This window comes from Hyaena hyaena, unplaced genomic scaffold (genome assembly GCF_003009895.1).
Source record: "Hyaena hyaena isolate Hyena2069 unplaced genomic scaffold, ASM300989v1 scaffold_19, whole genome shotgun sequence".
NCBI classification, from domain to species: Eukaryota; Metazoa; Chordata; class Mammalia; order Carnivora; family Hyaenidae; genus Hyaena; species Hyaena hyaena.
Window position 1 is genome coordinate 281,252 of NW_024080651.1, and position 27,461 is coordinate 308,712.

At 51.9% G+C, this 27,461-nt stretch overlaps 1 protein-coding gene and 1 non-coding gene across 2 annotated transcripts in view; one reads left to right on the plus strand and one right to left on the minus strand.

Annotated features, from left to right (window-relative positions):
- The first annotated feature begins 7,337 nt into the window (after positions 1 to 7,337).
- Positions 7,338 to 27,461, plus strand: part of KIAA1671 (KIAA1671 ortholog) — a 143,822-nt gene continuing 123,698 nt past the window's right edge. Inside the window, exons 1-4 of the mRNA XM_039225358.1 lie at positions 7,338 to 7,454; positions 9,245 to 10,861; positions 12,820 to 12,907; positions 18,011 to 20,812. Of these exons, the coding sequence (XP_039081289.1) occupies positions 9,300 to 10,861; positions 12,820 to 12,907; positions 18,011 to 20,812 (4,452 nt within the window). The 5' untranslated portion in view covers positions 7,338 to 7,454; positions 9,245 to 9,299. The remainder of the gene's footprint in view (positions 7,455 to 9,244; positions 10,862 to 12,819; positions 12,908 to 18,010; positions 20,813 to 27,461) is intronic.
- Positions 9,096 to 9,180, minus strand: TRNAR-UCG. Its single transcript has one exon. It is a non-coding gene; the product is annotated as a tRNA-Arg (tRNA).

The window sequence follows — 27,461 nt, forward strand, 5'->3', positions numbered from 1 at the left end:
AAAGAAAAAGCAAGTTCCTAAGTTGCACGTCTGTTTCCATTTTAGTTTTGACAAAAAGTTCTCATTTACAGTGAGATTGTACGTCAGAATGCTAACAGGGGCTGGTGGATGGTAGGCTTTAGGAGTATTAAAAATATTTTTTGCTCATCTGTATTTGTGAAGTTTTCTGCTGTTTGAGGAGTACCTGAAGAGATCTAATGGAAGGGCGGTCTCAGCCAGAATCCTGTAAGAGTTTTGACTTTTTTAAAGAAGGGAATGTCATATTTTTGGGGAAGTCCAGTCTCGTCTCGGGGCACTGAGTTCTCCACAATCTAGGGCAGGGGTCCATAAACTCTTTCTGTAAAGGGCCATGTAGTAAATATGTTAGGTTTTCTGGGCCATATGGCCTCTGTGGCAGCCACTCAGCTCTGTCTTCCTACCTTGGGAGAAGCTGTACATAATACAGAAATAAAGGAGCACGGCTGTGTTACAATAAAACTTTATTTACAAAAATGCGGTGGGCTGGATGTGGCCAGCTGACTGTAGCGTGCCCATCCCTGATGTGGAGAAAAACAAACAAAAAAGCAGCTTGATTAATGGCTTCAGCGAGTGCCGCAGCCAATCCAGAAATAGCACAAATAGTAGGAAGGAACAGGCTAATGAGGTTTGAAAAGGCGGATGTTTAAATAGAGGCGTAAAGATAAGCTGTACCATTCTTTCTCCAGATCGCGTTTGCAACCGGACGAGGGGTGGTGTTGGGCCGAAGCAGTTTGGGTTCCGCTTCGGGCGTGAGTGTGTCCTACTCATATCTGGGGCTGCAGAGCAAGTTTGGGAAAAGACCCCTCTGCCGGTTTCCGGGATCCCAGAGTCTGGAATGTCAGGTGTGCTGAACTGGAAGCCCTTGGAACTTGAAATTGACAGAAGTCGAGCCTCTGCTAATTCAGGTGGTTCTTAATGGGCTCGTGCTCACTCAGTAGGAAACTTGACTCACTACTTTCGTCAGTAGGGGAGTGAAAATTTTATTTAACCCCTGAACAGCCCTTTACTGAGCCCCACTTGTTAGTCAGGAAGCATGGGGGCCCAGGGGATATGGAATATGCGTCTCAGCTTCAAGAAAGCTGGGCTCCGTGGCGGATGAAACAGCAAGTGCAGAGAGAAGTGGACGGCACAGCCCCGAAGAGTCTGTGCGGGAATGGCAGAATCGGAATGGCAGACTCTGTAAAATCCAAGCGAATTTAGTGACCCCTTGTTCAACGTCGTGTTTCACCAGTGGGGAAACTGAGGCTCAGAGGGAGCAGGGACTTGCCAAGCTCTCATTTCGAGTTAGCAGAGGAGCTGAGACCAACTTTAGGGCAAAGGGCATACTGTTGTGATTTCCATTTTTATGAAATACCCATAAATGGCAAATCCATGGGGACAGAAAGCAGAAGTGCTGGCTGCCAGGGGTGGGGGAGTGGGAGTGGGGAACGAGTGCTTAAGAGGTTCGGGGGCTCCTTTAGGGGTGGCGAAAATGTTCTGCAGCTAGACAGGGGTAGATTTACCAAATGCCGCTGCGTCGTACGCTTTGAAATGGATGAGACGATCAATTGTACATTATGTGATTTCTACCACAAATAACAAAAAGTAGGATGATGGAATAATTTACCGTCCAAACCTGGGCGTTTTTGTTCGTTCGTTTTAGAGAGAGAGAGAAGAGAGAGAGTACCCTCGCAAGTGGGGGAGAGGCGCAGAGGGGGGAAGAGAGAGAGAATCTTAAGCGGGCTCCACACTCAGTGTGGAGGCCAATGTGGGGTTGGATCCCATGACCCTTGGATCATGACCTGAGCCGAAATCAAGAGTCGGACGCTTAACCGACTGAGCCCCCCAGGCCCCTCTCATCTTAACTGTTCCGAAGTGTACATTAAATGACATCAAGTACATTCATAATATTGTGCAGCCAGCACCCCCATCTGTCTCCAAACTTTTTTACCTTCCCCAACTGAAACTCTGTCCTCATTAGACACCAGCTGCCCTCCTCCTCCCCCGGCCCCAGGCACCCCCCATTCTACCTCTGTCCCTATGAATATGACGACTCTAGGTGCTTCCTGCAAGTGGGATCATACAGTATCTGCGTTTTCATGACTGGCTGGTTGGGCTTGTTGTAATGTCCACAGGGCGCATCCATGTTTTAGCATGGGTCAGAATTTTCTTTTCGTTTTTAAATTTTTTTTTATTAAAAACGTATATTTTAATGTTGATTTATTTTTGAGAGAGAGAGGCAGAGTATGAGCAGGGGAGGAGCAGAGAGAGAGGGAGACACGGAGTTTGAAACAGGCTCCAGACTCTGAGCCGTCAGCACAGAGCCTGACGTGGGGCCCGAACCCACACACCGTTGAGATCGTGACCTGAGCCGAAGTCGGACGCCCAGTCAATTGAGCCACCCAGGCGCCCCAGAATTTCCTTCTTTTTTTAAGGCCGAATAATATTCCACTGTGCAGAGATGCCACATTTTGTTTATTGCTGGACATTTAGGTTTTTTCTACCTTTTGGCTGTTATGAGTAACGTTGCTTTGAACTTGGGTGTTGCCTATATCTGCTCCAGACCCTGCTTTCATGGGTGGGATTGCTGGGCCGTACGGTGGTTCTGGGTTCCGTTTTCGAGGATCCGCCCTACTGTTTTCCACAGCCTCGGCACCATCTTAGATCCCCACAGTGGTACACAGGGGTCCAGTTTTTCCACGTCTTCGCCAACATTGCTTGTGTTCTGTTTTTTTGCATCTTTTTTTTAATAACAGCATTCGAATGGTTGTGAAGTGTGCTTTGCATCTGAACATCGTAAAAAGCAGTTATTCTAGTGAAGCCCATGTGGACTCTGGAAGAAATCTGACAGTGAGGAGGGTGAGGTCAGCCTCCCTCCAGCTGCCCGCGGGGAGGTTGCTTCCTGCTCCGGCTTTTATCTTCTTCATCTGTAAGGCTGGGTCATAGCAGATCTGCTTCTGTGGTGGGACAGCGTTCTCATGCCTCTCCTGATGTCCTGGGCTGGCTGGACCCTGGAGGTCTGGTTTCCCTGCTGACGTGGCAACTTTCTTGACATCTCAAATGGCGTAGGAGTCCCGGGTTTTGTGTTTTTTTTTTTTTTTTTCCAAATAAGGGTGATGAGCCCGAATCCAGGCATGGTTGTTACTTTGCTTTTGCATCAATGACTCTGTAGTGGACAGCTTTGCCTAGATGGCTTTCTCTTCCTTTAGATTCCCTCCATAGGATACGTTCTTAGAAGCAAGGTTACAGAATCAAAAATAAATGCGGGGCGCCTGGGTGGTGCAGCCGGGTCAGCGTCTGACTTCGTCTCAGGTCATGATCTCACAGTTCGTGGGTTCGAGCCCCGTGGCAGGCTCTGTGCTGACAGCTCAGAGCCTGGAGCCTGCTTTGGATTCTGTGACTCCCTCTCTCTCTCCCCCTCCCCTATTTGCTTACGTGTGGACTCTCCCTCTTGCTGAAAAATAAGTAAACATTTAAAAAAATAAATGCATGCTGGGGGCAGGGTGAGTATATTGGGGAAAAGCACTTGATTTCTATTCAGAAGATTCCAACCCTAGCTCTGCCTTTCGGTAGCATATGATCTGCCTCATTGTCAGAACTGTATTTTCCTACGGTAATAATTTGCCGAGACTATTAAATGAGAGAAGGCAGAAGGTGCAGAGTCATGCAGCGTGGTGCCTGACTCTTGATGGAGTGTCAAAAAATAGTAGTTGGGAGTGAATATTGCCACATTGCTTTCCTGAGTTACATTAGTCCTGGGAGCAGATAAGTGTATCAGTTTTCCTACAGCCGTGCCTACACTGGATACTATTATCTTCTTCTCTCAGAGATGGTCTCCCTCCAGATACTTTTTTTGACCACTGGCTTTATGTCCCTTCTGGTGTCAGGCCCAGGGATACAGCTGTGAACTGGACCTAGGACTGTCCAGTTGAGTGGAAGAAACAGGCAGTTACCACATGTGTGATCGAGTGCTGGGCAAGGTAGAAACACCAAGACTTTGATAGGATTTGAGCACCTGAAGCGCCCTAGGGCATCAGGGAAGACTTCCTGGAAGAGGTGGCATTTTGGAGCTCAGGACTGAGGGATGAACAGGGATTGGTCAGGCAATAGGAGATGGCAGTATAGAGGTGTGGAGGCGAGGAAAAGCATTAGCATGCCTTGTGACCTGTCCAGGGTTCATCGTGCTGAGGTACTAAGTATGTGAGTGTGTGTGAGAGACAGACAGATGGGCAGGGTGGAGATGAAGGGCATCCGGATCCTGTGGGGTCTCGGGGAAGGAGTTGGACACGTGTGTGCTCTGAGCAACGCGGGTGACGTCACTGCTGCTGGAATAGATTGGAGGAGGCACCAGCAGAGACGGGAATGTCGGCAAGGAGGCGGATTTCAAATGTCCTTCTTCTTGAATTTTCCTTGGCCACTAACTTCTTTACTGTCCCTTGTCTAACATTCAATGCACCTTGCTTATTTATGTTGCTTATTCCGATCTTCCTGATTGCCAGCACTGTGGGGACAGGGCTTTCTCCATGTTTTATTCACTGCTGTGCCCCTCGTACCTGGCCCAGAGGCCGGTATGTGGTAGGTGCTCAATAATTGTGTATTGGAAGAAGAAACGGATGAATGAATGAACGGATGAGGCAGGGCTGTTGCCATGGGGACGGAGAGGAGAAGAGACATATACTCCGGTGACATTAGACATCGGGCCCCTTCCATGTGGGGCCCGTGGGTGGACGTGCTGGGTGGGCGCGGGCTTGCCCTGGGCGCCTGGCGCAGGGCACCACGCAGGATGGGTTTGCAGATTTGGGAGGCCAGGTCACATTCCAGAAGCCACTGGAAGGTGTGAGGACTGGCTCACACCCCTCACCAGATGGTGGCATTCCCAGGAAACGGCACCCAGAGATGGCTGAGTGAATGACGGGTGAGCTCCCAGATCGGATTTAAGGGTGTAATTACGAAAGATCTGCAGCAGCTGCTAGAATGAATCCACGCCTCTGAATCTGAGAGAAAAGCTGCCAAACTGCTTGGTTTTGAATGGAGGTGTTTCTCTTGCCGTCTCCCGGCGCCGTTCTCCCGGGAGGGGACTGTGAGCACCGTGGCTGCGCCCCCAGCACCGAGCCCAGAGGCTGGTTTGTGGAAGGAAGGAAGGACAGGTGGACCGCTCCTCCTGAGTGACTCCCGCCTGATTTCAACAACTATTGGTCCTGGTGACTCACTTCCCAGGAGAATAGGCTTCTTTGCATACATTCACAGGAAATGGGCATTTCAGACTTTGCAGATCCATTCAGGGAGATCGCCCCTGATTGTGCTGGTCTCCCCCTCCCCTTGCCTGCCTACCGCTGCTTGAGGTCAGAGAGACACGCTCTGGCCCCTGCTCCACCGTGGCCTCCTGACCTCCCAGATCAGCCTCGATTCATAGAGATACAACCAGAGGAGGCTTGTGGCTCGCACTCCGTGCCCCTTCTTTTTTCAGGGAGCCATTGTTCACTTGGCTTTGGCCATAATGCTAATAAATTTAAAAAGATCGAGCGGGCTGCACAGCAGCTGGCCTCTCTGTGAGTGAGCTTCTGAAGTGTGTTGGAAGAGACCAAAGTGTCTTAAATTAAGCGTGACATATGTGATGCTTTTAAAGTATGGTTTTAAAGACTACATGCCACTCTGTGTCCTTGCATTTTTTTTTTTTTTTTTTTTTTTACAACAAGTTAAGTGAAACCCTGAGAGTCCTGTGTTTCTAGGTTTGGGACAGACCTCAAAATGTTAGTTATTAAGCTGTCCTTGGCGGTGGTTAAAAAATCGTGACCCCGCCTCCCCCGGCCTTTGCTCACAGATGTAGTAATGAAATTGTCGGTGCGGCCATATTTACATAACAGGTATTTGCCAGGCATTTAAATGGAAACTCGAGAGGAAGCCCAAGATGGGAACCAGATCACAGATAACAGAGACACGGTTCTGGTTAAGAGGGTTACGGACCAACAGGCGTCTTTCCCCCTTTCCTTGCCTGCGGTGTGGCCAGCGAGGTGGGTTCAAGGATCCCGGAGTAGGGCCATACCCATGCGTGCGCCGTCCTTCCCAATTTAGCAGTGGGTCGTTCTTGGTGACTTGCTCCCCAGTAAAAGCTGTGCAGAGAAGTGTTCCCCCCACACGTGGGCAGATGAGCTGGTGACGTGACCCACAACTGTGTGGGGCTGCTGTGGTCACGGCGGGAGGCTGACAGGGGCCTGTGCTAGGCACTGACACCGGGGAGCCTGAGCAGCCGGCTGAACCCTTCACGGCTCTTTGGTCCCATCGCCCAGGGGCAGTTGACTTGCGGTAGGGTCAGCCCTGTGGTAGGTCTCCACCAAGCTTGCCTGAGCTGGAGTAACTCCTATGTCCTGGATGGCTTATTGCCAGGGAGCTCGTGGGACCTGTACCTATTCAGAATCTTAGAGGAGTGGGGAGCGGAAGAATATCCTTCGTTCATCGATTCTTTCATTCAACCATCGTTTATTTATATACCCAACAGTTGCGTATTCAGCGCTACTACTAGATGCCAAGCCGCCCTGCTAGCTAGCTACTAGGGACTCAGGGGGCTTGCCACGGAATGGGAAAGACGGATACGAAGCGAAGGCTCATGCAGTATTAAATATGACTGTGTTACTATGATGAGCCCTGGCAAGCATCTCTGGAGCTCCATGGACATGTGAGAGGAGGATTGTGCCAGGTTGGGGGGTGGGGTGGGGCAGAGATGTCTGAGCTGTGTTCTGAGGGGTGGTCCTGTGTCTGCATGTGACAAGGATATCCCAGAAAGCAGTCATGGCAGGTGCAAAGGCCCTGAGGCGGCATTTCAGGACCTCTAACAGATGCAGCATTCAACTGCTTCTGAGCCAGGAGGGACAGCTCCCCCGTTAGGCAGCACTGTGGGTTCTCTGGAGTCATCTGCCAGCCTAGGGACTCTTCCGGGATCCCCACATCGCCTTGTATATGCCATGGTGTTTATTACTTGGAATTGTCAGTGCTTCTGTGTGCGTGCGTGTGTGTGTGTGTTTCTTACCCGAGACTGTGGGTTCCCTGAATGCAGGGCATTTTTCTTGTCGTTCCTTCTGCACATGGCAGGTGCTCAGTATCAGAGGAACCGGGTTGGGGGGAGATTTTTAGTGAGCTCCCACTGTGGACTCAGCCCTCTTGATGCTACAATACTGAGAAGCCAAGAGGAGCGTGTGTTTTACAAGCTGGAGGTGCCAGCAGACGCAGTCGGAGCCCTGGAGCGTTTGTGCCGTCTGTGCACATCCCGCCGGCACTCCGGAACTGAGGCTGTGGTCCTGTGTCTCCCCAGGCCTGCCGAAACCCAGCCCTGCGGGGACGAGCCTCCCCGCCCCCACCGGCCTCTGCCTCCGGAGTGCGCGGCCGGCCCGTTCGCGATGAGGCGTGACACCGTTGGCTCTCCCGGGCAGTCACACATCCCCAGCCGGGGCCCGCCAGCTCGGGTGAGTGGGGCTGGGCTGTCCGGGAGGAGGGGGTGCCTGCGGGCTCTGCCTGGGAGTCTTCTCTCTGTCCTGTGTATTCTGTTGCTGCCCTGTGTCTCATGTCCAGCGTGTGTGTGTGTGTGTGTGTGTGTGTGTCCCGGAGCAGGGTTTCCAAGAGGTCGTGTGGCCTGGCCCTAAAGGTGATCAGTCCTGACAGGCCTTAGAACTCTGCCCCGGGGCCGGGGTGGACGGACGGCTGCTGCTTCCCGGCTCTCGGAGTCTCCGTATCTGACCCTCTTCTGCTGCTTCTAACCCTGTCTAGACAGTGTTCTCTGCTTTGGAGAGAAGAAATCTGTTAGCACCATCGAGCGTGTAAGGAAGAGAAAATATCAAAATCTGTCTGCCTTTCTTCCCTGCAGGCTGCTGAGTGAGTCAGAGCCGGGGGCAGCAGAGTGGGGCCCCAGGAAGGGGAGCAGGAGGCTGGCGTTGAACTGAAATGCCTTCTACTTTTAGTCCCTCTAGATGGGGGCACGGTGGGGGCAGGGCTGCGGGGAGAGAGGACTCGGGCATGAAGGTGTGGGCATGGTGCTGGGGAGGGGGAGAGGGTCAAGGACAGCCATTTGTCTGGCACTTTTGAAGACCAGAAGGAGTAAGATGTCATGTTCCAGAAGGCTGAGTTGAATGGGGCGAGGACTTGAGGTCATGTTTTAGCTGTGTGATGTAGGCAAGTCGGGGGACCTCTCTGGGCCCTTACTCTTCATCCCCATAATGGAGATGCACTTAATCCCTGCTTCCCAGGGTTGTGCCAGGATTAATCAGAGAGAATCGAGTGCACAGCGGGATGAAGAAGGGGTGAATGCCCGAGCGGCTGCAAAATGTGGTCTGACAGTCATATCCACCGCGCAGGGCTATCCAAGGAAGATGTGACTCCAGCGTTTGGTAGCTGTGCTAGCTGAGGCTGGTCACCTACCGTCTCTGTGCTTGGTGCTCAGCACAGGGTTGTGAGGAGGGGCAGTTGGGATGCTGTGAAGTGGGAGCTGGGAGAGGCGTTTGGGGGTACGGGAGCGGGGGGCCGTGAGGGTGCTCTCTGCGGGGCTTTTGCTATCAGTGTGCAGTGTGCGGTTGGAGTCTGACCTGGGTCCCCGTATCCTGACTTTGCCTCTTATTTTCCAAGTGACATCAGGCCAGTTCCTTGGCCACTCTGAGCTGGTTTCCTTATCTGGATGGCAGAGATAATGACTTTTTACCTAAGAGCTGGCCTTGAGAGTTGCCGAGCGGGGGGGGGGGGGGGGGAACTCCTAGAGAATGTTGCCACCCTTTCCCCACCCTTGGGCCTGGAACAGACTTTAGAAATGGCCCTTTAGTCCACTGTCCTTGCCCAGAGTTCAGAGAGATGGAAAGGCCGGCCTGGACTTGCCCAGTGAGGTCGGTGGAGAGAGTGATGTCAGTACCTGCGGCGCTGGTCCCCTGGACCTGTTCCCCCAGCCCCCTCTGCTTCGACAGAGATACTGACGAGATTTATTTTATTGTATTTTTTTAATGTTTATTCTTTGAGAGAGAGAGAGAGAGAGAGAGAGGGAGACGGCGTGGGTGGGGAAGAGACAGAGAGAGAGGAAGACACAGAATCTGAAGCAGGCTTCAGGCTCTGAGCTGTCAGCACAGAGCCCGACGCGGGGCTCGAACCCACGAACCGTGAGATCACGACCTGAGCCGAAGTCAGACGCTTAACCGACTGAGCCACCCAGGCGCCCCGACACCGACCAAGATTTAAATTTACTTCCCCCCCACCCCCCTTCCCTCTTTACTTTTAGCAGTTGCTTCTCTAGTTCGGACGTCCTCTGTCCCCATGGAGCCACAGCCGTAGCCATGGCGACGCGGGTCGAGGTCGGCTCTGTCACTTCCCTGACAGGAGTGCCAGGCCTCAGCGAGATCGCCCAGGAGGAGACCCTCAAGCGGACCTACTTCCGCCAGGCCGGCGACGCCCCCGGGGCACCCTCCCCGCTGCTCTTGGAAGGAAAGAGCCCCCTCAGGAGCCCGGCCCGCTTACTCCCGCTGCCCAGACTGGCCCCCAAACCCTTCTGCAGGGAGAAGGTCCTGGACGTGAACCCCCCTGTCCCATCCCTGGGGCCCGGCCCAAGCAGCCCATCCCCCTGCGGGCGCGCCCAGGACGTGGAGGCAAAGGAAGTGGGCGAGAGGATGCCCGGGCTGGTGGGGCAGGAGGCGAGGAAGGGCGGCGAAGGCCTGAGGAGCTCGTCTGTGTTCAGCAAGGCTGCCTTCCCGCGGCCCCGACCCAACTCCATGATCCTCTTTGAAACCACCCAAGCCGGCCCCACCCTGGGGAAGGGTTCCAGCGAGGGGAGTCGGGGGGCCACCGCGGGTGTGTCTCAGGAGCCCGCGCTTGGCTCCCGGCCCGAGGTGGCCGCCAAGCCCGCCCTGCCCGCCCGAAAGCCTGGGACGCTTCCCCGACCGGCCTCCCTGCCGCAGGACGCCAGGCCGGCTGCCCCCCAAGAGGGGAGAGGCCCGAACGAGCCTGTCTCAGAGGCCGGCCGTGTGGAGGACGCGGGTGACCTCGCTCTGGAGCCCAGGCCTCTCCTGAGGAGAAGGCCCGTGTCGGCCATTTTCATCGCATCCGCTGAGCCTCAGAAGCCAGGCCCCGGCGGGGCGGCCACGGTGGCGGGGAAAGCGCCCCCCACTCCGCCTGAGAAGACGTGGGTGAGGAAGCCCAGGCCCCTGTCCGTGGACCTCACGGCCCGGTTTGAGTGCAGAGAGGCCTTGCTGAAGAAGGTGGCTGAAGAGGCCTCTGCGGGTTCCACTGCCCAGGGTCGGGGGCCCGAGAGGTCCGACCCGGAGCCCAGAGTGGACGGGGCGTGTGTGGCGAAAGCAAACCCCCGCCTTCACGATCCAGACTCGGACTTCCCAGAGGTAGCCAGGAAGGCCCGAGAACAGAGGGAGAAGGTGCTTTGTAAGCCGGCGGAGACCGGCAGCCTCAGGGCTGCGGGGGGCTCAGCCAGGGGTGCCCCCCCGGATGACCAGCACCCCGAGGGGGAGAAAGGGAAGCTGCTCAGGGAGCCCGAGAAGCTGCCCCCGACCCCCTCCCCCAGGCCGGGAAAGGACCAAGAGTTTGCCGAGGTCAAGAGCAAAGCAGGGGACTACGGGGAAAGCCGGCCGGAGGGAGGACCGACCCTCAGGGGCAGCGTCAAGAAGCGCGTCAGCCTGTTTGGGGAGGAGAGCATTTTGGCTTTGGCCGCAGAATCCGAACCCCCGGCGGCCACCCGTGAACCCCCGCCGGCTGCCCCACAGCCTGAGAAAGTGGCCGTGAGCGTCCAGGAGCGGATCAAAGGCTGGGCCGCTGAGAGCTCGGACGCAAAGCCAGAAATCAGGAGGAAGACCTTCCAGGCACGGCCGCTGTCGGCGGATCTGACCAGACTGTAAGTGGGAATGTTCCATGGGCTTCGTTCAGCCCCCAGCTGCCTCCGACCTCCTTCTTACTGGAGGCCCCTCAGGAAAGGGACCGAGGGACCAAGCTCCACGCTAGGCACCTTACAGCCCAGCTCCCCGCCCCCCCCCCCCCCCCCCCCCAGGAGATGGTGTTAACTTCCATTTCTCAGATAAGGAGCTGAGGTTCAGAGCAGTCACACAGCTCTCCTCTGGGTCCCCTGTGTGCCAGCAGCTCCATTTCTTTGTCCTTTCTCTGTTTTACACTTTGGAGTGGGGTGATACTGTGCCCATTTCACAGATGCGGATAGGAGAGGTGAAGTGCTGTGAGGAAGTCTGGCACAGCCTGGGTGCATTGCTAAGCATGCCTTTCCAGAATCCAGAATACTGTACAGCCTAAGCCTCCATGAGTGGCCCCAAAATCAAATCAGATGGGTCAAGGTAGCCTGGGCAAGTCCCCTTCCCTCTTGAGCCTTGGTTTGTCTCTAAAATAGAAAGCTCCCTTGAAGAGTTAAGGCAGAGACTAATAGATAATGCTGTGAATCACTGTGCCCACGGGAAACCATCACTTCATCTAGCTCCAAGTGAAATTATGAATCCTGTTACTTAACGATGATTTTCTAGGCTCAGCCAGGCCTCTGACATCTCCTGCCCCTTTGTTTTCCCACAAGTGGCTTCCCGGCTACAACAGGGAGATGCCACTGGGCGTGTCCGCCAGCTCGTTAATGACATGCATGCCGCTGACATACTTTTGTCCGGATCCGAGCTTCCAGGAGCCACCTCTGGGCAGACTGCTCTGCCAGCCTCAGGAACCAGGGCAGCCAGCCTGGCTAGGGTTAGATCGGTGGCTCTCAGTATTTAAAACATCTGGGAAAAAAAAATACCGATGCCTGGCACCCCCCGCCCCCCTCCAGAGATTCTGATTCAGTTGATCTGGGGCGCATATCTTGGTCGTTTCTAAAAGCTTCCTGAGTGATTTTCATGTACAGCCAGGCCTGAGCTAAGATAGCAGAGAAAGGGACACCCACGCAAAGGGACCTCACACACCTTTTCCTGTGTCCTCCTGGTGCCTCGGGTATTCTCATCTGACAGATGGGGAAACTGAGGCTCTGAGTTTGGAAACGACTCATCCATGGCCTCATGACACCCGGCTGGCAGACCCCGGCTTGCGGAGTGGGACGGGTTTAAGTGGTTTCTCTCCCCTCCCTGTCTCGGTGGCCCCCAGCCCTGGATTCAGGCACCTGCTCCAGGGAGCTCTACAGAGACGGGAAAATGCCAGCACCAGAACACCCTTTCCTTCTCTTCCCCCCTGGCAAGTGGCGACACTGAGGCCCAGACTGGGACAATGACTTGGCCAAGGTTACCCAGAGAGGCAGAGGCCTGCCCGTGCCCCCACACGTTCCACGCGGCCCACCACCCCCAGGTCCCGTGGCAGGTCTGTGGTGGGGGTGCTGGTATGCCTGGGGTTGCTGACAACAACCATTAATTATCCCTCCTGGGGCATCTTTACTCTTCCCTAAACGCCCTCACATAGCTATTAGGCCTTGGGTAGCCGCTTATCTGCCCTACAAAAGATGATGGGGAGGTGTTAATTATCCCCGTTTTATAGATGAAGAGACAGAGGCTCAGGTGGGGCCACAAGCACAGCCCAAGCTCCTGCACTGGGGAGGCAGTAGAGCTGGGACATCACCCAGGTCCCTTCCTCTAAACCTGGGGCTCCTGCTACCCCAGGATGCTGTGTTTAAGGTAAGCTCTTCCCTCGGGGCCCTTCTCGGTTTGGCGACAAGAAAGGACACAGAACACATCTTTTCTCAAAGCAAACCAGGCAGTGTTGCTGTGTGGATCTCAGCGCTGATCTCACCCCTGGGCTCCTGAGCTAGTTACGGGGCGTGGGCTGGAGGGAGTCACAGCTCCTGGCCCCGTACGAGTAACTTGGATCTTCTTGTACCAGGTTTTCAAGTCCAGCTTCAAGCAATGAAGTCCGATATGAGAAGTGTTCTGAGCTAAGTGGTGAGTTTGCTAAGGACCCAGGAGAAAAGGTGAGAAGCCTCTGTGTTTGGCATGTCTTGTTTTGTAGCGGGTGGCTTTACTCACTGGGAAAAGAGCTTTCTGGATCCGCAAGCCCCAGGAAAGGATAATCAGAAGCCTCTCAAGAAGAATAAAACGTTTTCTTTTTTCCTTTAACGCTGGGACTTTTCAAGTCCCTTTTGGGTTTGTGATTCTGCACTCCTTAGTGTTAAATATTGTTTACACATGTAATTGCCGGGTTTTATTTTGTTTCCTGGACAAAGAGGAAGAGGAACCTGGCTTTCTTAGGTACGAATGCTTGCTTTATTAAGAATTTAAAATCTAGCTTAAAAACTGATAATTGAACCCCCTTGGTTTCTCTCATTATGTCCCTGTTCCCTACCTTGGCTTGTCACCCAAGGAGGGAAACTAAATTAAATTTTATTTAATCTGTTTAATAAGAAAAAGCTTATAAAATAACTACTAGGTCTAACTGTTTTGTGGTTGATGCATTGTGCAGAGTTTTAATCTTTTTATAAATGTATTTTTGACAGAGAGAGCACTAGTGGGGGAGGGGCAGAGAGAGAGGGAGACACAGAATCTGAAGCAGCTCCAGGCTCTGAGCTGTCAGCACAGAGCCCAACGTGGGGCTCAAACTCACAGACTGAGATTATGACCTGAGCCCAAGTCGGATGCTTAACCGACTGAGCCACCCAGGTGCCTCAGAGTTTTAATGTTTTTTTTTAAAAAACAGCTTTGAGGTGTAATTGATATATAGTAAACGGCACGCATTTTGAGTGTACAATGATGAGTTTTGACACATATCTACGCATACCTGAGAAAATATCATCACCATCAACATACAAACATCTCCAGTACGTGGGGGTTTCCAATTTTGTAACCACTTTTGTCCACTCTCCCTCCCCCCAAACAGCCACTGATCTGCTTTCTTTTATTTTTATTTTTTTAACTTTTTTTTCTGCTTTCTGTTACAATAGATCAGTTTACGTTTTCTAGACGTTTATGGGTAGATTTTTCTATAGATGCGACCAATGCTATTTTTTAAATCTCTCTTCTCTCACAATAATTATTTTGAGATGCATCATGTTGTATGCATGTACTTGTCAATAGTTTATTCCTTTTGATAGCTGAGTAGTATTCCATTGATGGGTAGGCCACCATTTGTTTCTCTTTGCCTTGCTGATGGACATTCGAGTTGTTTCCCATCTTGGGGCCATTGCACATAAAAGTGATGTATGAACGTTTGTGGGCAAAGATTTGTAGGAACATCTACTTCCTTTTCTCTTGGGTAGATGCCTCGGAATGGCTGGATGGTATGATGGGTAGAGTTTTAAACACCAGAGCTTTGTGGCAAGCCCATCTGTACCCCTTGAGCTGGATCTGAATGGCAGTGCCCACCACTCCTGGGGCCAAGGGGGTGCCCTGCTTTTTATCCTTGGATATTCTGAATCGCTTCTTTGAAAGTGGTTGAGAGAGGGTCTGATGGAAGTAAAGCCTCCCTATTTGCATTAAAATGGTAACAATAATAAGAACAAGAAGGGCTTGTGAAGCAAGTGGGACAAAATGCTGATTGTCAATGAATCTAGGGATAGGGTGAGGTGAACTTATTATTTTCTCTGTAATTTTGTAGACGTTAAGAGAACTTCCAAGAAGTGAAAGTTAATCAAGGAATCCTTGCTTTAATATAAGGAGATTTCATCTCTGTAAATAGGTTTTTCTATTGGCAATTTTTTTTAGTGTAGTAAAAGACACATAACATAAAAGATACAATTTTAATTTTTAAGAACAATTGACTACACATATATTATCTTAGAGAAAGGGAGAGAGAGGGGACACAATGGCTGGGGCAGAGGGAGAGGGATCACCTCAGGAAATGCGGAGCCCAATGCAGGGCTCCACCGCATGACCCTGAGATCATGACCTGAGCTGAAATCGAGAGTTGGATGCTCAATCGACTGAGCCACCCCGGTGCCCCAACAGTGAATATAGTTTTAAATATAAAAACAATCTTTCTCTCTTTATATGCATACACACACACACACACACACACACACACACTTAAAAAATACACAGGGGCGCCTGGGTGGCCTCAATCAGTTGAGCATCCAACTCTTGTTTTCGGTTCTGGTCATGATCTCCTGGTTTGTGGGTTCAAGCCCCACTGTGGTCTCCCCGCTGTTAGAATCCCTTGCTTGGGATTCTCTCTCTCTCCCTCTGTCTCTGCCCCTCCCCTGTTCCTGCTCTCTTTCTCTCTCTCTCAAAATATATAAATAAACTTAAAAAAATACACACATGCAGTACTAGGAGAAAGTTCTGGAATGTTCTTCAAGGATACACTCCCCATCGATAATAGCTGTTATCCAGGAAGGGGATTGGTATTTGAATATTTGAAGGCTCAAAAGGACTTGAGTTTTGCATTGTTTAGAGAGAATAGATTCCATATTATTAATGCTAATTTTATTTAATAAAACAACAAAAACTTTAAGTCAAAATATTTTTAAAATGCTTTAATGGGATTCCATGATCTGCACTAGAGATTAATGGCCCTTTGTGCATCATAACCATTTTATTTTTTAATTTTTATTTAACATAATCTATTGTCAAATTGGTTTCCATACAACACCCAGTAGAAGCATCATAACCATTTTTAAAGTGAATAATTCAGTGGCATTAAGTGAATTCTCAGTGTTGTATAACCATCCCCACCATCTAGTTCCAGAATTTTTTATTTTCATTTTTAGTTACTTAAGTAATCTCTACACCCAATGCGGGGCTTGAACTCACGACCCCAAGATCGAGTTGCACGCTCCCCAGCCAGGTGTCCCCAGAATTTGTATCACTCTGAATTGGAAACCCTCAGCCAGTGGCTTCCCATCTCCCACCTGTGGCCTCTGGCAACCAGGAATCTACTTTCTGCCCCTGTAGACATGTCTATTCTGGGCATTCCCTACAGATGGAATCACAAAACACATATCCGTTTGTCTGGCTTCTTCCATTTAGCATAATGTTTTCAAGGTTCCTCTGTGTTGGAGTGTGAATCAATACTTCGTTCCTTTTTTATACCCCATTGTACAAGTAGACACCAATTTGTTTATCCATTTTTCTGGTGGACATTTGGGTGATTTCCACCTTCTGTGAATAGTGTTGCTGTAGACAGAGGTGTACAAGCTTTTATTGGAACATCAATTTTCCCTTCTTTTGGGTGTCTATCCAGGAATGGGATTGGCTGGTTTGATGGTTAACTCACTGTTTAACTCGTTTAAGTAGACTTATTTCATTTTCTTTTCTCTTTTCCGTTTCCTTTCCTTTCCTTTCTTTCCTTTCTCCTTTCTCCTTTCCTTTCCTTTCCTTTCCTTTCCTTTCCTTTCCTTTCCTTTCCTTTCCTTTCCTTTCCTTTCCTTTCGAGAGAGGGAAAGTGCAAGCGAGGAGAGGGGCAGAGGGAGAGAGAGAGAATCTTTTTTTAAAAAAAAAAAATTTTTTTTAATGTTTATTCATTTTTTGAGAGACAGAGACAGATAGAGCACGAGCAGGGGAGGGACAGAGAGAGAGGGAGACACAGAATCCGAAGCAGGCTCCAGGCTCTGAGCTAGCTGTCAGCACTGAGCCTGATGCAGGGCTCGAACCCACAAACTGCGAGATCATGACCTGAGCCGAAGTCAGTTGCTTAACTGACTACTGAGCCATCCAGGCGCCCTGAGAGAGAGAGAATCTTAAGCAGGCTCCATGCTCAGTGTGGAGCCTGAAGCAGGACTCAATCCCGTGACCCTGGGATCATGACCTGTGCTGACATCAAGAGTCAGACACTCACCTGACTGAGCCACCCAGGAGCCCTGAAGTAGCCATACTTCTCACAACAAAAAAAACATTAAGGAATGGCTAACTAACACATGCATATCCTAAAATCAAACAGAGCCGAGTGTGTCAGAGGGAAACTGACGTTCTCCTCATTCCTTCCTCCTGATCTCACAGACACCCTTACTCACTGGTGAATTTGTAGCTCTTCTCTATTGTTTATCTCCATGCACACACACACATATACACAGTTGTTTAAAAACCGGAATTGCTTTATAAATACACTGTCTGCAGTCTGCCTTTCTCCCTCCCCCCCCCACAACAGTGTTTTCTGGTTGGTGGATGTGACATCAGGACCCCCTCCCCCTCCTATGGATCCAAGTGCCCTACAGGCGTTCTGCAGCCTGTGTTAAGTCAAAGCTCACTTAGCCTGTGCCCTCCACACAGGCACCTAGATTGTTTCTGTGGAGGTCTGCTTCCTTCCTGAGCCTTCTTATTGACGCAGACTTGGGCCCTTGAGCCAAGAAAGAGTCTTGGGAGGAAACGGGCCAGATTGGAGGAAACGGGCCAGATTGAAGGAAACGAGCGTTAGAAGATCATGACATGTCCAAAAGTCGTATCCGTTTATGTTCTTGCCAACAGTTTCCAAGAGTGTCCATTTTCCCACATCCTCGTCCTCAATGGGTGTGGTCAGTCTTTAAAATTTTTATGGTATCTCACGTTGTGATTTTTTTACTTTACTTTTTAAGTTTTTAAAATAGTATATATATATATATATATTTTAAATTTTTTGATGTTTTATTTATTTCTGAGAGAAAGAGAGAGAGTGACAGCGTGAGCAGGGGAGGGTCAGAGAGAGAGGGAGACACAGAATCTGAAACAGGCTCCAGGCTCCGAGCTCTCAGCACAGAGCCCGATGCGGGGCTCAAACCCACGAACCGTGAGATCATGACCTGAGCCAAAGTCGGAGGCTTAACTGACTGAGCCACCCAGGCGCCCCGAAATAGTATATATTTTTTACGTGTCTATTTATCTTTGAGACAGAGACAGAAAGATCACAAGCAGGAGAGGGGCAGAGAGAGAGGGAGACACAGAATCCGAAGCAGGCTCCAGGCTCTGAGCTGTCAGCACAGAACCAACGTGGGGCTTGAACTCACGAATCTGTGAGATCACGACCAGAGCCGAAGTCGGACGCTTAACTGCCTGAGCCCCCCAGGCGCCCCTGTTGTGATTTTAAAAGCAGCTGTGTCGATCACCTCACCTCCTCCTTTCCCTTTCAAGTCCCTTAATGTAAGTTGGATTGTTTCTTTTTTTTTTTTCAGCCAAAGGAAGGGCATGGTGTGGTTGGAGCCTCCGTCCCAAGAAGTTCCTGGAAGCCTGGAACACTCCGGGAGAAGTCCACGCAGACAGAGCGGAAGGACAGTCCTAACCAAGTACCTGGCAGCTACTGGGGTGAAAGCTCAGCGGGGGCTCTGAGCCCCTCTGACAACACCCCAGAAGACGATGGAAGTTTCCAGACCGTGTGGGCCACAGTGTTTGAGCAGCATGTGGAGAGACACACGGTGGCTGACCAGTCAGGACGCTGTCCCTCGGCCACGGCCCCCAGAGATGTGGCTGATGCCGGTGTCTCAGAGCTCAGACCCAGGCGCGAGAGAAGCTCCTGGCCGGGGAAGGACCCCCCTGTAAAGACAACTGTCAAGAATCAGAGCTCCAGAGGGTTTGAAAAGCCTGATGCAGAGAAATGGGGCCGGACTGCCCTTTCCAACGGTGAACCCAAACAGTATCACCTACCCCTCCGGGAAGAATACCCTCTGGACGAAAAACACAATAAAAACCCCTTCATCCAATGTTCTGGAAACCCTCCCCCATCCCGGAGGGTGGAGCCCAAGTACGACATCATGCACACCGTGGGCAAGCGAGCTCACAGCGAGGCCGTCCCCATGGCGTCGGAGGAAAAAGCCACGACCCTGCGAAGCGGCAGGTCTCGGCTCTCACCAAAGGGACAGCAGCCGCATGAGGTCGCCCCTGCAGAGCCAGAGTGCAGGCTGGAAGGTCAGGTGGGGTCCGTCCAAAGGGCCAGTTTGATTTGGGAAGCTCGAGGGACTCATGAGGCCGGTGAGCCAAGGCCTGACTTCCGGGAGCCAAAAGACACATTTGGGGGCAATTGCCTGTCACCCAAATGGACAGGTGGGGTGACCTTGAACTGGCATAAAGCCACCATGGTGGCCAGTGAAGAGAAGGGCTGGGAACTGAGCCCCGAGGTCAACAGCGAGTGCTCAGCCAGGTCGTGCGGCTCCACTGCCCCCTCTGGGAAGGCCATCCAGGCGGCCGGCTGGGAGGCCCCGCTCGAGGGGCACAATGGGGCCAGAAGCAAGTCAGGAGGCTGCAGCTCAGCAGGAGAAAAAGGCGCCCCCTGGGGGTACCCCCTGGACCCTCCCTCTAGGGCTAAGGACGAGCCCTCTGACTTCCGAGCCCGGCCACATCCAGAAGCGCTGGTGCAGAAAGGGTCCCTCGTTGAGGCTGCTGGAGACTGTGAGCCCAGGCCCGCCAGGGCACCAGAGCCTGAAGTCAGGATGCGGAGGGTGGGTCCCACGGACCAGAGATTTGAGAAGTGGCGCCGGAGGACATTGCCGCATGACGTGAAGTTTGATGAGTTCCTGGCCCCAGAAAACGCCTCAAAGGTGGAGCAGAGACGAACAGACCATTTGAGCCCCACCGTCAGTGCCTTAAGAAAACCTCAGCTCTCCCACAATAGGGTGGAGATCCAGGAGGTGAACCCAAGTGCTTCACAGGACTGGACTCGCCCAGCAGTGAAGCAAGGGTCCTCTCTGGAACCCAAGGCGACATTTTTTGCAGTGACATACCAGATTCCTGATACCCAAAAAGCAAAAAGTATCATTAAGTTGGGGCCCGAGAACTTGACGGAACATTCTAGAAAACCAACACCGCCTCCATCTCCTCATCCTCGAACACCTACGCTGGTGTCTCTTAACCATGAAGAGCCACCGGAAGGCCAGGGCAGTCAAATCTTGACTAAGGGCAGAGAGCACGACCATATAAGCTTTTCAAAGGCTCCGAAGCCAACAGACCGCCCGTCATCTCTTGGAGACAGGATTCTGGATCCTTCCAGTGAAAGAGTCACGGATGCCGACGCCTTGTGGATTCATCGGGGACCAGAAGACGGCACCTGTTTTCAGAGCAGTTGGAAGGGTCGTGGGAACCAGACATCCCCCAGCAGCGCTCCCAAAATGCCCCCGGCTTCCAGAACTCACCCAGAAGCCAACGATCTCCTCGCCAGAAGGGACACTGAGGTGGTGAGGGCGAGGTCCCCAGGTAAAATCAAAGATGGCTACAGATCCAGCGTTCTTGACATCGACGCCCTGATGGCAGAGTACAGGAGGCAGGAGGTTCGGGAGCCGGTGGAGGAGGCGCCCTCAGCCGGGGCGGAACCGAGAAGGAGGAGCTGGAAGGAGAGGCCCGAAACTGAGGGTCCCTGGAAACAAGCCGGTTTCACCGAAGCAAACCACGGCTCCAGTCCTGGCCCCGGCAAGCCGCCGGTGGAGACCCTGGGGGTAACCGCGAACTCCAAATCCAGCCCTCCTCTGTGGGCTCCGCCGCTCTCGGCTCCTTCTGAAAGTTACCCGGGGGTCTCCTCAGGCCCCGCCGGTCCCAGAAGAAAAGCTTCAGGAATCCCCGAGGACGACAGACAGGCCTTTGCTAGTAAACGTCAGGGTGCAAAGTGTCCGAGTCGCCCAGCCGAGCCCAAGCCCACGACCTGGGAGGACCTAGGCAGTGGGCCCAGCGTGTCGCCCAAGTCCTCCCCCCCCCACCAGAAGAAAGGGACCCCAAGGAGATCCATCAAGAGGGAGCAGGAGGGCAGTGGGGTCCAGCGGGGCGATCAGCCCTATGGCTGGGACAGGTCACCGCTGGACGTCAAGAGAGCCAATTCGGAGAAGGGTCCCCCCGCCAGACTCCGGGAGGGCCTGTCCGTCATGCAGGAAGCCAGAGACAGGAGGCGGGAGCGGCCCCAGGGGAGGTCCAGCCTCCCTGCAGACAGTTATGAGGTCAAGGACACCAAAGTGGGGCCCTGTCGGCGAGAGTCGGAGACTCGAGATGGTCAGAAGGTGAGTGGGAAGGCAGTTTCAGTTTCGCGAGGCGTTGATGAAACACAGAGGCTGGGGGTCTCAAACTCCCACCCGACATGGGCCAAGTGGGCATGTACATGAGCAGTGGACATTGTGGCAAATAGAGAGCTCATTCCCTCCACAGGGGTGTGTGTGTGGGGGCAGCTGCTGCTCAGTTCCGGCTGGTTCTTGACACTCGATGGCTCCACTGAGCCCCCCGGGACCACCATTTTGAAACCTCTGGTCTAGAATGATGATAATGATCGGTATCATTTACGAAGCACCTGCTGTCCATTCCGGTGTGTTGTTTCACATTCATCATTGTGTCCTGCACACTCAGCATCCTGCATGACGTTTTGTGAACATTCAAGGAATGCTGGCTGTTTAAATGTTTATTTATTTATTTTGAGAGACAGAGCATGTGCCTGAGCGGGGGGAGGGGCAGAAAGCGAGAGGGGGAGAGGGAATCCCAAGCGGCTCCCTGTCGTCAGCACAGAGCCCTACAGGGGGCTTGATCTCCCAAACCTTGACATCGTGACCTGAGGCGAAATCCAGAGTCAGATGCCTTGCCACCCACCGAGCCACCCAGGCGCCCCGAGTGAATGAGTGATCTCATGCGAGTCTTGTGACAGTCCCTCTTTTGCAGAATTGTGGGCGTTTGGGTTTCCACAGAAGCAGAAACCTTTGCAAGTAGCTGTTTTAGGAGGGGACTCCCTGGGCTAGGATCCCCAGTGGAGAGGTGAAGCAGAGAGGGGAGGCTGGTGTTAAGGGTGCACTTGTGGGCGTCTGAGTGAGGCTCATTCTCACTGGAGACCTCTGGGAGTTAGCATAGACCCCCCCCGAGAAGCAAGGAACCTGGCTTATGTGTTTTCCAGTTCCCGTCTGTCCTCCCCTGGGGCTGTTTCTGGGACTCTACCACTCACGCTCTTGCATCCTGCCTGGTGCCCTGCTCAGTGGTGGAGAGAAAACTCCTCTCACAGCAGGACTCCACTGCCATTGCCATGTACTTGAGCACAGGGCAGGGTGCCCACAGCATTTGCTGTGTTCATCATATTTTTGTACAATGACAAAACCCAGGCTCAGAGAAGTTAGGTACCTTGTCTCAGGTCACCCAGCACCAAGTGGCAAAGCTAGTGTTTGAACTCAGGTCTGGCTTGATACCCCAGCTTTCAAGTAGGCTACTCTGTGGTAAATTAGGAATCTTGTAGATAGGGAAGAAATGTGAGGCATGGAGCCTGCCTTTGGGTAGCTTTTGATCTCTGCAGGGAGACGGGACGGGGTGATCCCCGGCCAGGAAATGATAGGGTGCAGAGGTGAGGTGCTGGAGAAGAGGTGTAGGAAGGCATCCTGGAGGAGCTGCTGGCTCGAGCCCACCCTGAAGGGATGAACATGAGGTGATGGCGTTCGCAGCAGAAGCACAGCGCGTGCAAAGCTTTGGAGGTGGGGACAAAACACAGCCTGCTCTGGGAGCAGTACGGAGTCTTAGTCCCCCCACGCCGCCCATATGATGTGGCGTCAGCAGACTCGCACCCAAATCCCACATCTGCCGCTTGGACTGAGTGGTGACGGGCAAACCCTTTCACTGAGGGCCTGAGCCTCAGTTTCCTCCTCTGTAGAAGAGAGCAGAGGCTCCCGCCTGGAAAGGGATGGTGTAGACATGAAGCAGTGGGATGGCATCAGCGAAGAAACTGAAGTTTTCCCGTGACCACATTTAGACTCCTCTGTGTCGCTCACCAGCTGTGGGTAGAACAGCCACGTTGCCTCCCTGGGGCTGACCGAAGTTTCTGGCCGGCAGCTCTTTGGGTGAGCTGAATGGAGATAGAGCATGGCCGGGCCGCCAGTGGGTATGAGCACAGGACCGGCCAGGGGTTGTGAAGATGCGCTGCCCGAGGCGGGTTTCACCAGGCCGTTATTGTAGGAACAGCGGGAGAGGGGAGGAGGCGAGGAAATGTGACACTTGGTCCATTTGCCAGCGCCCTGCTCAGGGGCCCGCTGGCAGCGGGAGAGTCGGTTGTTGTGTGTGTGTGTGTGTGTGTGTGTGGGATCCGGCCCGGCCTTGGACGCTCGCCCGGGGTGCGCGGGCCCCACGAGTGCTCGTTGTCAGGGGATCTGTTTTCTCATTGAGGGATTGGGAAGCCTTGGACCAGCTCCCTGCTTCCTTCCCCTCCTGCCCGACCATCTCTGGTTCTTGATCGTGAAAAAACAAACAGAAGCAACACAGAAGGACAAAATGTTGGTTGTTGAAAATTCAGACCTTATCAGAGTGAAGAAAAATGCGTACCCCTTGGGCCCCCTTCCTGTCCCCACCATTCCCCCAAGATGCAAACCAGGGTCACAGAGTTTGGTATGTTGGGGCTTTCCCATACACCGCGGAGCTGCTTGTCCCTCATACGTATCTTGATTTTTACTGTGGTCTTTTCCCTTATTGTTTGTGTCATATTGAACCGTGTGATGCAAGCATATGGTTCAGAATGAAAATCTCCCCTAAATGCAGGGTCTGGGGTGCAGCCTTCCAAGCCTATCAACGGTTCTCTGCTATGGGCAGTTTTTCCCCAACAGCACATTTGGCCAAGTATATGACATTTCCTTCCTTCCTTCCTTCCTTCCTTCCTTCCTTCCTTCCTTCCTTCCTTCCTTCCTTCCTTCCTCCCTTTTTTATGTTTACTTATTTATTTTTGGGAGTGAGAGAGAGAGCAGGAGAGAGGCAAAAGGAGAGGGAGAGAGAATTCCAAGCAGGCTCCACACTGTTCGCGCAGAGCCCAATGCAGGGCTCGAACTCGTGAACCGTGAGATCATCACCTGAGCCGAAATCAAGAGGCGGATGCTCAACGGACCGAGCCACCCAGGCGCTCCAAGTATAAGACATTTTCTGAGGTCACAACTGGGGATGTTTTCTCCTGGCATCTAGCGGGTGGAGGGCAGGGTGCTGCTCAGCACCCTGCAGTGTGCAGATCGGCTCCCCCAGCACCGAAGCCCATCCAGCCCCTTAGTGCGCATAGCTCCACAGGCAGGGAAGCCCCACCAGGTACAGACACAGGTAAGTAACATACTCTCTAACGGAAACATGGTGATATTCTACAGGAAATCCTACAACTTGCTATTTTTTTTTTTACAGTAAAAAAACCCCGTGTTTATAGGTAGATAATCACATTATTTTTGGTGACTGCAAAATATTTTATTATATGGAGCCCAAGCTTTTTTTTTTTTTAATATTTTTATTTATTTCTAGGAGAGAGAGAGAGACAGCGTGAGCAGGGGAGGGTCAGAGAGAGAGGGAGATACAGACTCTGAAATAGGCTCCAGGCTCTGAGCTGGCAGTCAGNTTTTTTTTTTAAATGTTTTTTTATTTATTTCTAGGAGAGAGAGAGAGAGACAGCGTGAGCAGGGGAGGGGCAGAGAGAGAGGGAGTCACAGACTGAAACAGGCTCCAGGCTCTGAGCTGGCAGTCAGCACAGAGCCCGACGCGGGGCTCGAACCCACGAACCGCGAGATCATGACCTAAGCGAAAGTTGGACGCTCAACCGACTAAGCCACCCAGGCGCCCCTTTTTTTTTTCTTAATAAGTAGGTTCTTTTCTTTTTTTTTTAAATTTTAAAACATTTATTCATTATTGAGAAACAGACAGAGACAGAGCATGAGCAGGGGAGGGGCAGAGAGAAGGAGACACAAAGAATCCGAAGCAGGCTCCAGGCTCCGAGCTGTCAGCACAGAGCCTGATGCGGGGCTTGAACTCACAAACAGCGAGATCATGACCTGAGCTGAAGTTGGACACCTAACTGACTGAGCCACCCAGGCTCCCGTCTTTTTTTTTTTTTTTTCTTAAGTTTATTTATTTATTTTGAGAGAGAGAGCAAATGGGGCAGGGGCAGAGAGAGGAGAGAGATTCTCAAGAAGTCTCCATACTGTCAGCGCAGAGTCTGATGGGGGGCTTGAACCCACAAACTGTGAAATCACAACCTGAGCTGAAATCAAGAGTCAGACGCTTAGCGTACTGAGCCACCCAGGCGCCCCAAGCTCAAACTTTTTTTTTAATCTGCATACTTATTTTATTTTGTTAATGTTTACTCATTTTTGAGAGAGAGAGAGACAGAGCACGAGCAGGGGAGGGGCAGAGAGAGAGGGAGACACAGAATCTGAAGCAGGCTCCAGGCTCTGAGCTGTTAACACAGAGCAGGGCACGGGGCTTGAACTCACGAGCTGTGAGATCCTGACCTGAGCCGAAGTGGGGCGCTTAAGCGGCGGAGCCACCCAGGCGCCCCATCTGCATACTTATTGATGGATGGGTGGGTTGGTTTGAGTTTTCGTGTTAGAAGCAGGGCTTCAATGAGCGTCTTGATCACGTGTTTGTTCTGTGGGTGAGAATTTCTTGATTCACAGCCAGTTCTGTTCGTGCACCCGCCTGGTTTGCGATTGCGCTTACCGCCACCCTCCCTGCTTCTCTTTCTGTCTTTCTTTTTCCTTTAAGAAACGCTTATCAGAACTTCATCCCAGGCCCGATTGCAGTGTTCCATTTAATTAAATGATTTATTTTCATTTCAAAAGAGAGAACCTTTTCAAGAGGCTCCAAAAATACTTAAAGGCGTGGAGTATAAATCCTCTGCATTCCTCCTGTCCCTTGACCACTTCGATTCTTTTTTGGTCCAAATTCGTGTTGAGTCTCTTTCTGAAAATACAAGCAAACATGAACACATATTCTTACTTTTGCCTCTTTTTTTTCTCCATCAAAGAGAGTGTTCTCTACAGGTGGTTGGAGCTCTGGCTACACATGGGAGTGACCCAGGCAGTCCTAAAAGAGAGTGAGGCAGGAGGCAGGGGCCTCACCCCGGACCAGTCTGGTTGGAATCCCTGGGGTGGGACCCACCTTTGTTAGATTTGGGACTCGCCTTTTTTTTTTTTTTTTTTTCCTATGTGAGTGTCCTTGAGAGCATTTGGATTCAGCCTAGAGAGGGTGTCCTCATTCTTTTTTTGATTGCCGTATGGTGGAGATGGTGATATTTCTGATTTTTTGCTATTTACAAACCACGCGCATATGATTTTGGCACACGTGCAGATTTGCCCGTGGGTTTAGAATGGCGATTGTCTAAAGTTGAATTAATTTTGCAGGCTTGTGCCACTGTGCCCTGCATCGTCCGGGGCCACGCCTGTTTACAGGTATCCTTGATGTCCCCTCAGCCAGACCAGCCAGCTGTGTCACCATACTTCTAGGTCCCGTGCCGGTGAGGAGTGCCTCACCTTTGTCACGTGCGTGAGGCCCCTTGTGTTTGCTTCCTGTAACCTGCTTCCTCAAGTCCCGCCCACTTTTCTTTTGGGACACGCCCCTTTCCCCCTGAGCTGTCGGAGTTTTCTATTAGCAAGGAGAGCCGTTTGTACTTTTATGGTTTGACTTCTCCCTGGAAGCAGTCCCAGCCTGCGTATCTGCGTATCGGGCAGACTTGAGATCAGGCCCCAGCTGTGTGACTCTGGGCACCTCGCCAGCCCTCTCTGAACCTAAATTTCCTCATCTGTGGAATGCGAATCCTGCCTGCTTTGTGGCTTGCTGGAGGTTTATCGTGAAATAACGTGTGGTCAAGCCCAGGGCCCAGGGCCTGATGTGAAGGAGGTTTGGCGGAATCCGAAAGAAAGTGCCTCCATGCCTCCCCTCACTTACTACGTTTAATAAATGCACGAACCCTCAGCCAGGCCCTGTCCTAGGCATCAGGGCTGCTGGAAGGGACCAGCCCACTGGATTAGGCTGTGCCGCACAACAAGGCGGCCACCAGTCATATGTGGACATTTAAATGTAAATTAGTTTAAGTAAGATTAAAGATTCAGCTCCTCAGTCCACTAGCCACGTTCAAGTGCTCAGAAGCCACAGGCGGCTCATGACGACTGATTGCACGGCCCGATAGAACATCTCCATAGTCACAGAATGTGCCCGTGGGGAGCTCAGGTCCAGGGGGCAAAAAGACCTCAAGCAAGGGAGAGTTGTAAGTCCTGGAGAGACAGAAAAAGAGGCGATGGGGAGGTGGCTCTAAGAGGTGGCCAGGGGAAGCTCTCTTGGGAAAGGGAGCTGAGTGATGGCCGTCACAGGGATGAGCTGGTCCCGTGGATGCTGGAAGGTGGGCACAGAGGGTAAGGGCCAGAGCATAAGCGAGCCAATGATTTCCAAGGTAATCGCACCATTGCCCATCCCACCTGCAATGCTCGAAGGCTGATTTCTCTACATCCTTGCCCACACTTAACCTGTCTTTTCAATTCTAGCCATCCTACCGGGTATGAAGGTATCATTGCGGTTTTGATTCGCATTTTCCATGGCACAGCTTTTCACGTGCCTATATGACCACGTGTATCCCTTCTTTGTTCATAGCCTTTGTCCATTTTAATAATTGGGTTATTTTTCTTTTTGTTATTGACTTGTAATTGCTCTTTATATATCTTGAACCCAAGTGCCTTCACAGACTTATGATTTGCAGAAATTTCCTCCCCTTGTGTGGGTTGTATTTTTCACTTTCTGGATGGTGCCTCTTGAAGCACAGAAGTTTTTCATTTTGATGCACTCAAAATGCATTTTTCCTTGGTACATTTGTGCTTTTGATGCCATATCTGAGAAACCACTGCCTAATCCAAGGCCATGAACACCTATATTTTCTTCTGAAAGTTTTCTAGCTTT